The 14,099-nt window shown below is 34.0% G+C and overlaps 1 protein-coding gene across 1 annotated transcript in view; it reads right to left on the reverse strand.

The window, feature by feature from the left end:
• ADAMTS20 (ADAM metallopeptidase with thrombospondin type 1 motif 20) overlaps positions 1–14,099 on the reverse strand; it is an 82,948-nt gene that overhangs the window by 40,916 nt on the left and 27,933 nt on the right. The window contains exons 9-15 of the mRNA XM_031503673.2: positions 13,847–13,993; positions 13,091–13,232; positions 11,695–11,799; positions 4,725–4,870; positions 3,164–3,345; positions 2,931–3,067; positions 1,695–1,812 (exon numbers count right to left, since the gene is read on the reverse strand). Of these exons, the coding sequence (XP_031359533.2) occupies positions 1,695–1,812; positions 2,931–3,067; positions 3,164–3,345; positions 4,725–4,870; positions 11,695–11,799; positions 13,091–13,232; positions 13,847–13,993 (977 nt within the window). The remainder of the gene's footprint in view (positions 1–1,694; positions 1,813–2,930; positions 3,068–3,163; positions 3,346–4,724; positions 4,871–11,694; positions 11,800–13,090; positions 13,233–13,846; positions 13,994–14,099) is intronic.

Below are 14,099 nucleotides of genomic sequence, written 5' to 3' on the forward strand. Positions count from 1 at the left end.
AAGCCAACATAGTAATAATGTGTACATAATTAGATTACCATCTTCTAAAATTGAAGTCAAGTAAATTAGTATTCTGCTGTAATGAATTTTTGATTATTTCCTTACTACTGTTTACACAGTCACTGACAACATCGTAACTGCATGACTATAAGCACACACCACAGGTTGCTATTATCAGTTCCAAATTCTGCCTTAGTAAAATGGCTCATTTCAGTTGGAAAGGGAACCAAATTAAATTAAAAGAAAAAGATCAAGTGCACATCAGCATACTTAGCTTGTGATCCTAATTCAGAATTTTTGGAAAATTGTAATTCCTCAGACAATACCTTCAGTCATTAGCCTAGGGATGTCTTAGACCTCCCATGGACATGAGAGTTTTAGTGATCAGTTAAATACAATTTATTGTTTGCATGGCTGTATTCCTACTTGAGCACACCTTGTGATAATCACAAATGTTCAGCATATTGTTCATTGGTATAACTCAGTATTATCTCTCATACGCTATAATTCAAGAATTTTAACATAATTTAAAACATTCCACTAATTAGAAAACCAAATAATAACACAAGGTTTTCCTCATCCCAAAACATGGGGGCTCTTTTCCCCTCCAACTTCAATTTGAAGCAAATAAGTCTGTGACGATGGAAAGTCATTAAATCAGAGTGACAGTCTTGGCCCTGTTTGCATAATGGCAGTTTCACATAATGGTCACTTGAATTGTGACAAATGTATGTGTGACAAAATTCATGTACTATCTATAAGCAACTTCTTAGGACAGACACAAGAATTAATACATGAGTAGTTGTATAAATTTTTTTGTAATTTTCAGTGGGTGTGTGCCTTCTGCCAGGGGAAAAGAAAATCCAACAGGATCCTTGGCAGACTTTCCTCTTCAGCAGTAATCCCTTTGTTCTATGAAGATCCTATTTGGCAGCTCTCCATGTATCATTTTCACTTCACCTGTGGTCTCTTTCATCCAGTGAAGTGGCATGAAGGAGCCCCTAGGCTGATATTAACCTGGAGACTTCTGTCCTGTTCTATGCTCTAACTACATAACTGCACTGCTACACACCTAAAGTAGTCACTCCATACTTCACAGAAAGGACTATATAAAGAAGAACTATCAGTAGCTCTTGTAAAGAAACGAAATCAAATAAATAAGAAATACCAGGGTTATTCAGAACTTTCTCATTCACTACCTGTCAATGAGGAGGAAAAACATAAATATTGTTACCCCTGTTCTCTGGAAGGAGAAGGGTCACATTTCATAGGCTGTATTTTTCACTCTAGGAGAAAAGGAACCTCATCAGCTGCTCACAACACCAACTTCTATCTCTTTAAAGAACCAAAATGAGATATTGGAATATGTTTTTCAGCTGCAAAATTTCAGACCGGAAAATGCAAAGTACAATGTAGGAAGCAGTCATCCTTTTAATGTACTTTTACTTTCATAACTTCTTTTATTTTTGGCTTTGACCTTTGAGGAGACTGATTTTCTTTTCCACTTGAATGAAATAGTATATCACAGTTTTTGCCTCTGCATCCTTGATAGGGAATATGACTGAAAATCAAAAATATTTTTGGTTGATAGAGGCCCTAAAGAACATGAAATCTTGCTTCCTCAAATGTAAAGAATAATTTCTAAGCCATAGAGAAGTGTGCATTAAGATTAAAAAAAGGCAAAACAAACATACCATAATGAGCACTGTTGAAAGTACCTGCACGAGTCTTACATGAAGAATTATCACCACCACAGATTCCACATTTGTCTCTCCTTGCCTTTGAATTCAAAACGTGATCACAGCCTGCTTGCTACAAAAATAATAAAAATAAAAAGGCCCAGTGTCACTCAACCCAATGGAAAATAATGAAAATAAGTAAAGTAAGCTTCCCACTGCCCCAAAATATTGTTGTTCACTGTACATATCTAGTTTCCCTTGCAAATTCATTAAAAGTCATCAATTGTTTTGGATTCTGCAACGTAGAATCCAATATAGAATCGTGCAATCCCAACACACTCCATATGCCAAGAACTGCATAAGAATACATAACAGTACGTAAAAATTTTGTATTAAAAATCAACATAATTTATACATTTTAATTTATATTTACATTAAAAGTCTTTGAAGTCTAAAAGCAGTATGCATATATACATGGTCATCAATTCATTTAAAGTCTGTCATTACTGAAAAGAAGCAAAGGAATACACACAGACTGTGCTGGTTTAACTAACATAAGCACAATTTTTGTTTATGTATCTGTACTTAAAACTTCCAGGGGTTTTTTGAACTATGATAAACAGGACAATTCTTTGGCATTTCCTCTTTATTCAACCATATAAAAATAAGCTATATTTTCTTTCATTCTGAATTTGCTCAGTTTCACTGCCATCAGCAAAACCTCAACAAGGCTTGACAAAAAAGTTTTGAATTGTTAAAATACAGCACCTTGCTTCTCCAACAAAATCTTGTGGCAATGCTATAGCTGCTATTAAGCAAAGAGGGCTGAATTGATTTAAGGGTCAGTTCTTCCTGATTTTACAGTAAAGTAATAATTACATAATCCATCTACTTGGATTTTCTACTATTTACTTCTTTGGTAGCAGAAATGCAATGCTAATAATCACACAGCATGCTTCGTTCCTCCCTTTATGCTAATTTTGGATTAGTTTCTCACTGCTCACTTGAACAATATTAACTCCTTCAAATGTGAGGCTTAATGAGGCAAGACTGTGGGTCTTCAGATTCAACTATATGTTCTTAACTTAATTGCTTCCATGTCCAAATCTTTAATTTTATACACAGTAAAATTAGCTTAAGTGAACTCAGAACACTATATTTTTAGTAATGTTTACTTGTATTAATATTTAATATCTATTTTACCATCTGTTAAAATTGATTTTAATAATTAATAAGTTTAGATTTAAATACCCTGCATAAGCCTTGAACACAAAGGTCATTGGTTTCTGCTCCACAGGGAGTACCATCAGCAACTCTGTCCTTCAGCTGATAGTAGGAAGTTGTTCCAGAAACTCGGCAAAAAAGTTTACAGCGATCTTTCATAGAAACTGGAAAGAAAATCCAAGAGGTTTCTTGTCTGTTTTAAAACTTTAAATAAAGAAACATTTTAACAGTATTAATTGAAAAGATGTGTAATTACTTACTACCACTGTATTTTGGAAGCCAGCGAACAGCAGAGGTAAGACCATTGATATTAAAGTGTTTGCCATCAAATTCAGAGCACTGTTGCTCCCGGAAATCTTTTTTGCCTTTTGGACATGAATCAGTATTACATGACCGAAATTTCATCCTGCGACCAACACAGTACTTTCCTTCATTTCTTGGCCTAAAAAAAAGGTGAATGTAAAACACACTCCTTTTCTTAAATTGCTGTTTTGCAAGAAAAGTGGCCTCAGCCACCAATCTAAAGAGGGAAATCTCACACAGCATCCTGCTAGCTGTGTAACTGACTTACACACATCCAGCTTCTACTGTGCATTCAATTATACCCAAAAATAAACCCAATCCTTGTAAAATACTATTGTTGAGGTGGTAATCTCGCTACGGATGTCTATTAATGCATATTCATTTTTACTTCTCTTACAGCTACAACTATTTAGCCTGGGTAAAAGCATTAGTAATTTTAATACTTTTATCAATTTAGCTGAGATTATAGTCATATTTCTACGCATGCAGCACCTCCCTCAGTAATTATTACTTTACAGAGTGAAAAAGAAAGAAGACATTTAGGAGCTGGCACAGTCTTTTCTGTACTCCTAATATTGGTTTCACTTCAGGGATCAAAAGAATAAAAAAGGGAAATTGTGGAAAATACCCCATTTACTGTAAAGTCTGAAATACATTTTAACAGTTATAAACACTGACACAAAATAATTCATTATTAGTATGTTCTTGGGGAAGAAAAAAAGAATAAATCAACTGCATATTGATACTATCAATCACTACAGACTGAAAGAGGCATTATCTAATGGCAATCTAATCTACTGCCTCTTACTCATTAGAGAAAATAAAATAACCTGGGCCATTTGATTAAAGTTCATTTATCCTACTGATAATATCAAGCTGACATGACTTTCTATAAAAACCATGAAACTACTCAGGCACCAGCTGTGGTTCTACTTCGGGACAAGTTAAGGGTAAAGTTCTCCTTGACCTTTATTACAGAGAACAAAACCCACATGGAATTATTTAATCAACGTAATTTTCTAGTTATAAAGGGAAGTTTTAAATGCCTCTGTGATAACAGTACTCCTTGTGGGCTGTTACTGGTGGCGATGTTGTGGAAAAGCCTTAAAGCAAAGCAAATCAAGCATTTCACTAAAGAGATTAGTAGTGAATATATGTGTTTATTTTTACAGTTCTTCCTGCAAAGAAAGCATCTAATGTCTAAAGAAACCTCAACAGTTAGAGTAAACCTAGAAAAAAAGTCCCTGTCAAACGGATTTTTTAGAAACATCTGCAAGAATGGATATTGTTGAAAGACATAACTAGTCTAAACGTCCTCTGCATATTAGAGTCTGTAAATGTATCTCTTTCCAAAAATATGGCTGAAAAAAGCACTTGATATTGGTGCTTCAAATTGATTTGCACAGTCCACTTCTATTTTATTTTGAGCCAATCCTTAATTTTTTAATATCTTCATTATGTAAATGTAAAATACATTAAAACATAATAAAAAATGAGAAGCACAATAAAAAGCCATACTCTGGTCTATTACACAGCCTGGTGGTGCTCTTGATTCCACCTCCACAAGTTCTTGAGCACGAGCTATAAGGTCCCCATGGTCCCCATTCTCCATCTACAGGGCGCAGCTCCATTTCTCTACTCACACAAATTCCATGGCGGCAGTGCTGCACAATTGACAAACAAAATAAAATTTATAATTCAAGCAAAAGATTACTGCATATTTTAGGCACAAAAAGAATAAAATTTAAGCACTCACTTCTCCTATCTGGATCTGCGTATTTTCTAAAATGTTCCATTTCCTTTGAGGTAACTTACACAGTAGTTACATTTTTAAAAATGCTATCCAGAGTTCTTTGATAACAAGGAAATCTGCTGGATATCGAATACTTATCTGTCTTATCACTTTACCCAAATATTTCTAAAAGATCTTGAATTCCTGATACATTTTCATTAATAAAGTTCAAAAAATAGGTTTCGAACTGCCTTATTATTATTATTTTTCAGTTTAACTTTTCATTCATGATGATACAAAAAGTGAAAATTTATAAGAAACCACCAAGAAAATCAGGGTGTTTTGAACATCTCAATAACTATCCAGTGGGATTGTTTGGGAAAAGCAGACAAGCATTTAAGACCTTGATTATGTAAAGCAAGATGATGCTATAAATTCATTCTTGAACTCAGACTTTCACACCTATAACAAAAAGTGTAAAATACTTTATTTTTAATATTTTATGAAAGTTTTACATTTACTACTCATTAAACAAAGCTATTACCATTAAAATGGAATTAATAGTGAAATTTAAATAATTAATAGTAAAGAAATAATAATTTTTAGAGCAAAATACTACATTGCAATGCCTATTATGCTACTTAGATCTTATTCTTGGGAAAGAACTACCTATTTCCACTAAAAAATTACATAAAGAAGGAATTTTCATTTCATCTGGTGGGATCTACATTAATAAGAAGAGAAGACAAAGACTGCAAGACTATTTTGTTGTGATCATGTCATTATGAGACTTCACCACACTGCAATTGTATACTTTTATTATTTATGGAAAGTAATTATCCTTTTTTTCCCCAGAAGCAACAATCTCTTTCTTCTAAGTATTTACTATCTCTGTTCCTGACTGCAAATGTGTCCACTTCAGTGATTATTCAGGAAGTACATGACTAAAAAGTCTAAATGAGAATCTTATGATGGGTGCATGTGTGACTTTTTCCAAAGAATCCTCAGAACTACCAGGACTAATCCTACTGATGAATTACAATAGTTGGAATTCTAATTCACTTGTATACTTCAGAAAATCCCAAGTGGTATATTTGATCACAACATAGTGGAATACTTCACATGCTAAAATAGAATATTTACGAGACACTATAATTTCAGCACTACATCTCCTGCTGACTTCTATGTGGGAAACATGTCAACCTTGTCCTTGACTTCAAACACCTTCTGAGGCATCAAAGACTACCCTCATCTGGAGACAAGACACTGGCCAGGACTGAATACGTGGGGTTAGTGCTCATGCATAATGGAGAGAATTCTTTATTTTAGATGCCTGTTTGCAGACTTATGATCAGCTTGTCCATTAATTAGGTTTGTTGTCAGGAGGGATTCTGCTAGTCGTATTGACAGGGAGTGTCTCATTCCAGCTTTTGCTGCAGGAAATACAGTGTATGGATCAGTCACTAGAGCAGGTAATATCAACTCAATTGCTTATTATTTCTGAAGCCCAGGCTTTGCCTCTCTGCAAGAAAAAACAGCCTCAAATCACCTTAAACTCTAGAAGGATTTTGATAAATGAAGTGTCTGGCACATAAAACAATTAAATAACCTCTGATACACAAAAGATTAAGTAATAAAACAAGTATTAAACCCCATATTTTTAAAAATTAATTTAAATGTTACATAGAATTTCTTAAGAGTTATTAGAAATTTATTGCAGAAACTATCAAGAAACAAACTTCTCTGAACACACAAAAATTGCGTGCAGTCTTTCTGAATATAGCTGACTGGCACAAAATTCCAATCTTGTTCAGTGGTTTTATCACTGCCTAAAATAAGTCCTAGAGATTTTTTTTTTCCTTATTAGTATATACTTTTGTTATATTGATACTTATGTTCACATGCTATCAAACATTTTCTTCTCAAATTAGGAATTTGCCAAAGAAACAGGCTCTCTTTTCAGGCTTCTGCCTAAGTTCCTAATCAAACTTGATGATAAAATTGCCTGCCTGCATAATTCCTTGTCATACCAACTCTTGCATATAGGCAGTACTCTTAAGATCTGAATGCTCTCCCCTAACAATATGATAATTCCAGTTGATTCTTAAGCCCAAAGCAAATGCAGAACAAAGGCTAGATCTTGGCATAGAACTGTGTAAATGATCCAGTCAATTGGTCAGATCATCACTTAATGCTAAAACTAATGCTTTAACCTAAAATCAGAAAGCCACTATTATTTCACCACATAAGAATTCTCACTGGAGTTCTTACTGATAGTTTGAATTATTTTTTTTTCAACATGGCTTTCACGTACCTTTACACCCAAGTCTTCTAGTATCTAACATCAAATCCCTAGCAATCAAAGACAGACTTTCTACATAGTCCATACATAAGCTAAATGAGGAACATTAAGAACTTGTCTTTCCAAGAACTGTCCTTAACATCTTAGGAAACAATTTTTCACAGTATAGGCTGAAGAGTCTAAATTGTCCTTCACAAAATGACTACTACATTCTATTATAGAGACTGACCTAGCATTTAGGTTCTTCCTCCATCCAGAAAAACATTTACAATAACTTGAAGGGAGATTTCAAGAAAGGAGTTTTTAAACTAAATTTTATAGTCACAACAGTACAATTTTAATCCATAAAAGTGCAAAGCATATGCTTACATCTGGGATTTTAATAGTTTATTCAACAAACTTGTCTCAGCAATTATTCGGCTGCATTAGAAGCAACCTGATGAAGTCACGGTAGAAAACTCCAGAACCACACATGTTCCAGATGTCCTTCTGTGTTCGCTTGAATCATTGCTTCACTGAGAATAGTATGATTCACAGAGCTTTCATAAACTTAAATATAATTGCTAACAATTTTTTCTACATTGTTTTATGGCAAATATAGCATATGCATCATGTAAAGTTGGTATCACACAAAATTCCAGACATACTGATTGCAGCAAGTGGCAAGGCTGCTCCAGTCAAGATCAACAGTTGGGTTTTCTGTCAAAAAACCTAAAAATGCTTCAAATTTGGGATCAATAAATCTATGGGTACCCAATTTTTTTTTATTACTAATCTCCTTATAATAAGCACTTGGGGTCTTTCCTATGGATTAACCTATTTGGTAAATTGATTTTGAGAGCTTTAAATTTATCTCCTACTGAACTTTCTAAATTTCCTGGAAAACAACCTTGAAAGAAATTATTAAAGCATTACTTGACAGGCTATGCTCAGCTTTGACTGAATCAAGGAGAGTGGTAGATGTATGCAGAAAAGGACTAGAGCTCCTCTGAAATCAAGCACTTCCCACACAGCCCACCAAGATGAGAAGTGAGACCTAAGGCACATAAAATGAGCTAAAGCAGAGCAGTTAATAAAACGAGCATACATGGCAGAAGAAATGGAGCTTGGAAAGACATCGAACTGAAGGTGTCACCACAGCATCTCAGGTCTTCATCTCTGTGGCATGGATTCTCAGACGAGTGTACATTTATTACTCAAATGACATTATGTACAAAACCCACACTATTTGAACTTTTTCAATGCTTTCAATTTTTTCTTGCACAAAATCTGCATACTTTATTTCTCCCTTGGAACTTCTAATTTTTCCAAAATTATAGCTCATAGAAAAATATTTCACAGAAATCGCAGTTTACAGAAAAAATTTATGGTTCGAGCCCATACTTTAGTCTGTTCTTACAGTTCAAAAAAATCTGCTGCTACTTTCCAGGTGGTGAACATATTCCCCAATCCCCAACTCTGATAAAAACAATCTGATTTTTTTTTATACTTACTTTACATATATACACATAAAATAATTTATTCTTTCAGATTCAGTATCTTCATGTATTACCTTCATGAGATAGTCAAGCTATGTAGCAATTCTAAATAGTAATGAATAAATGGGTACTACCTACCAGTGAAGAACAGCAAACTTACTTTAGAATTAGATGAGTATTTCTTTTACTGCTCAAAGCAAGTCTTTGTTGTTCTGCATCCCCATTCTCAGTTGTACCTGTATCCTTGTCTTTTATGCCAAAAAGTCATAAAAGATGAAATCTTTATTTACTCAATAGCTATTCTGAATATTTTTAGATGCTAGCTCAATATACATTATATATCTACAGTGAATATACTTGATTAACATCTCTAAAACACAAAAAAGGCACGTGCTTTTCTATCCAACTGTAACTTGCATCATGTGAATTCCTTCTTGCTGTTAAAGAGATTTTTCCAAACTTCAGTGACAGTTGGATTCTTTCAATGTTTAAGTAGCAAACTGCCATTATGTAGAACACTGGGATATCCCCAGGACACAGAAAAGGTTGGGACAGAATCATATAGCGACCTCCTACCTCTCCATTCCAATGCTCAAGGAATCATGAGGATACAGGCATATTTCTATATTCCTCAGGAATCCAGGAAGGATCAGAAGGCAACCTTTTGGAGTGCCTCAAAAAAATAGTAGTAAGCCACTCACACTTTATTTGTTATTTTTGCTGTTATTTTCATAGGAATAAAGACTTGTTCTGAGAATGCCACTCCTGGAAGATGGGTGTTTTCAACAATTTTTCTTCTTTGGAAGTGGGCTTTTTTTAACTCAGATATGCTTCACTAAATCCAACTGCTGGAGCCATCCATAGAGTAAGATCCATTAATACAACACATGACATGTTTGAAATCTGAGCTTAAAAGGTTGATACTAAAAAACAAATGCCTTAAATGGATCTTTTCTGTATCCATCACAGCAATAATGCCGCAAATGCCAAATATAAAGCAGTTTAGCTTCCTGGAAAATATTTATTACAATTAATAGGCACCATGTCTTATGCCCATTAACATCAGTGGCAACGTGCAGTGGGAGATTGAGAAGAGCTGTCCCTTAGTCAGGAACAGATGACAATTTGTCAGATTAATTAATTGCTGTTCTTTCTTACATCTTTCAGAGGTAATGACTGTAATTAGCTCTTTACTTCCTAGAGAAAAATGGTTCCACTGTGCTAATTACATAAAAAAAGGTTTTTGTATTCCTATATAAAAGCAATCCTCTGATGTTGGCAAATTAGAGTCAATTTAACTGAAGATTACATGTGAAGTTTACATAAAAGATGAACTTCCTTTCTGATGAGTGACTGAAAAATGGGTTAAACATTGTAAAACCAATGGCATGCATAGGCTATAATCAAGTAAAGCTTCCACTACAGCCTTCAAGTAGCTTTTTCAAATTTTGCAAAACAGAAAGAAGCCATTTGAGACAGTATACCCACTACATTTTTTATCCATTAAGACACTATTTTCAAATTCCTCATTAATACTGTCATACCAAACATAGACTCTTTTAAGATTAGAAGTTATTGAGGAAAATTTAGAAATAACTAAGTGAAATATAGATTCCTATTATGCAAAGTAATTAAATTTTTAAATCATTTTTGAACATATAAAATTATTTTTTTAAAAATTAACATTGCTCCCACATTGCCCCCTGAAGCTGCCAAAGCACACTACTATATAAAAGCAGCTCAACCTAATAAACCACCCACACTTAAGATAATCACTGTCATACCTGACCATGTAAAGTCTCAAAAATATTTATTCTCACAATACCCTCACAAGTAAGAATACACTTCTGTCTGCTGGTGGTGAAGTGAGATATGAAGAAGAAAAATTCTAGACCAGTAAAGAACTTAAGCACCTTATTTTTGTTCACTTCCCAAACTACATACAAATCCAAAACTAAAAGCCTCAAATCTTCCCTGGATACAACTGGAATTCTGGATACAACTGGAAATAGGATACAATAGCCTCCACCATTGCTTCTGTTTCTATTGAGATTCTTTAAGTGCCTTGACTATATCTATTAACTAGATATTCATGACCCTTATGGAAAGCCCAATTTTACAGATCAGGATCAGCATTCAAAGAATGCACATGAAGAAGTAGTGAGTGGCACCCTTATCACCGAAAAACTCCTTACCAAATAAACCAATGAGCAGAATACAGGAAATGCAGTTTCTGCTTCCTTTTTTTTTTAATCTGCTGAAGCATTCAATCTGTACTTCAAGCAGCCAGGTAGCCTTACACATTGGGGTATGAGAACAGAGTTCCTGTTTCTAGCACTGAACAGACCCAAATATCCTGAATTATGTTACAATAGCAAAGACAAAAAATAACACAAATTATGTGTGCTTAAGGCACTTCCTGGAGCAGGTGAAGAGCTATTGACACATGCTTTCATATCTTTGAAACAGATACAATGCAAATACAAATAACTCCTGAGACCAGATGCTAATCCAAAGACTCCCTCTTTCCAAAAAAGCATACACCTGTACCTAAATGACTCATACTTCATCTGTTCTGCTTCAATAAGCAGCCTCAACAAGATGAACTGGGGGAAACACACTTTAAGGATGTCATATTTCAGATAATTCTACTTTGGACACTGCTGATCAGGAAAAAAACAACTTATTATGCATGAGCTGAATGTTTCAAACAGAAGGAAATATGTCAATTTTCCCCTGATTTCTTTCACCTATTTTTAACCAGTGTGGCATCTGTAAACTTTAATAATTACTCTGAACAGACAATCTGTGGGTTTTTATGTCACAATATTACAGAACTAAGAGAAACTGCATGTAGTCAGGTAGACAATTTGCACATATCAGTAGTCTATAGGCACAGTACTTCCCCGCAGCAAGCACTGATCTTTCATACCTATATCCAAAATTGCAAGTACACAGAAATAAAACAAGGCTTACCATTCCTATACCACAAACTGTCCCATCAGCCAAAGGCATGTGCTGAGTACGACAACCCTTGTGAACACCTTCTGTGCTTGTGCACCATAAGCGTTTGCATTGTTTCTAAAAAGAAAACTAGATTACTTTTGTCGCACCTGCAATACCATTTTAGACATTAGGTGTGATTATTTTTATTTTCTTACACTGTGCAGGCTTAGTGTTTCCTGTTGTACTACCATTTTCCATAGAAAAAGCCCCACAAAACCAAAATAGATTTTGCCTAAGGCCAAGCAGGAATGTGGAATATCTGAAATCGATCCCATCAGATCAAAAGATAATTTCATTTTCTGCTTCAGTAGAAAATTTTATTTAAAATATATAAGAGGTTACAGTTAACATTACACACCACAGTTTCCATATAATCCCCCAGAAAAATACTCTAAGTGAATTTAACAGGAATTAAATGTACTGTCTAGAAAATTAAGCTGAAAACCTCATTTTTAAATTGCTAAAACACTCTTAACAGACAAATAACCCTTATGGATTAAAAAATTTACAAAGCAGTCTTCAGTAACACCATCTTCAAGTGTTTGAAGCCCCCTTTTCCTTGCCTTTAATATTCTCATAAAGACTGACTCCTTTTAAACAACATTTTACCTCACCAAAAAGCTCCACTTAATTCAGTCTGAATCTCAGCTTAAATGCTTTTCTTTAAAAAGTTCCAACAAGATATAGAATGCTGGTAGAGGAATTTTACAAGTTGTCCCAAAATATAACTCTACATGAAATCTCATCAGCAGTGAATAAATTGTTGTATTTGTGTTTACATTGCAATGGCCGCATTAAGTTTTCAAAATATAACTTAAGTTTCAGTACTAATCTGGTCAAGTTTTCTTTCCACATCTCAGTGTTGTATACAAAATATACACTCAGTCAGGCATGAAAATATTTTTTGACTGACAAAGGAGAGGGAATCTAGAATTTCAAACAAACATTCAGAAAAAATGTTTAAAATATTTTCTTTTTAAGTTAGAAGTTTCTAAAAAGCATTAAAAAAAGCAGAGAAGCAAGACCTGCTTTAAGTTATGACCTATAATGTCAAAGCATTTGCAGGAAGTGCTATAATTAATCCCTTGAAATTGTTGCAGGAAACTTTAGCTTATGCAGCTTTAGATATTTTAAAGGAATTATCACATTCACAGATATGGAAATCAAAATTAATTCAACCTGCTATTTCTATTGCTATAGCTTTCTCACATGTGAAATTGCAATGCTCTTTACTGAACTCTTCCATTAAAAAAAAATATATAACCTGAAATTTTACTTATTACAGGATAAAATTATTCTGAAACCAGCAATTCTCAGTAATGTTTTAGTCTAGATTAAAGCATGACTTTGTCTGGTTTTCACTCACCAGGTAAGGGCATACTTGTGACCCAATACCAAAAGTAAGCTCACACTGCTTGTTGACATCATACATTGACCCAGGCAGCTGAGAGGAGAGATCATATGTTCCTCCACTAGGTTTGTCTAGGAGGCATTCACCATAACCAGTACTGTTGTAAAACAGGAACAAAATGTGAATAAAGCACTCAACTCATTGGGATCTTTCTCACTAGTCACACAACACTTACACATACATAACTCAGTGGAGTTATGGGTTTGCATGACTACTTGCCTGCATAATGACCTTCACTGAATTAATGAATAATGAAATGTACCAGATCACTTGATTTTCCTTTTTTGTATTTTGCATTTAGATCCACCAAACAAAATTAAGTGTGGTTTTTCTCATTTCTTTAAAAAAAGGAAAAAAAAATGGTACTACCTAACTTATTTCTAACATAAAAATTTTAGAAAATAAAGGGTGCTTATTCTAACCTACTAAAATAATCCTAAAGGTATTTTCAACTAAAAATATGAGTACATTAAAAATTCTTCTAAGCTTTACATGTTCAGTGCAACCTTAATGCTCATAATTCACTGAAAAAGTTAAATACATGTATTTTTGAGGCCCTGCAAGTCAGTGCTTAAACCAAAGGATAATTTAATAATAAATCAGCAATACCTTTAAAATGCTTCTCAAAAATAAATGGAATTGGTAAGGGGGAAAAAAAAAAAACAAACCAAAAAACTCCACTCCAAACCATAGCATTATATTGATACTTACTCAAGAAATTCAGTAATGTATTTTTGACTGCATTTTGACCAGGTCCATGGACTTGTATGATAATTTAAAGTTGGAGCCATCACATGATATTGGTGTTTAATTCCAGCTTCTTTACATTTAAAACTATCATCATGAGGCACATTAAACCTAAAAAGCAAAACAAATTCAGCAATAATTAACTGAAACTCTCACTGCTGTAGCAGCAAATGCTTGAGTTTTGAGTTTGAAAATGCCTCCTAATTTAATGGGACTC

This window comes from Lonchura striata, chromosome 5 (assembly GCF_046129695.1).
Source record: "Lonchura striata isolate bLonStr1 chromosome 5, bLonStr1.mat, whole genome shotgun sequence".
NCBI lineage: Eukaryota > Metazoa > Chordata > Aves > Passeriformes > Estrildidae > Lonchura > Lonchura striata.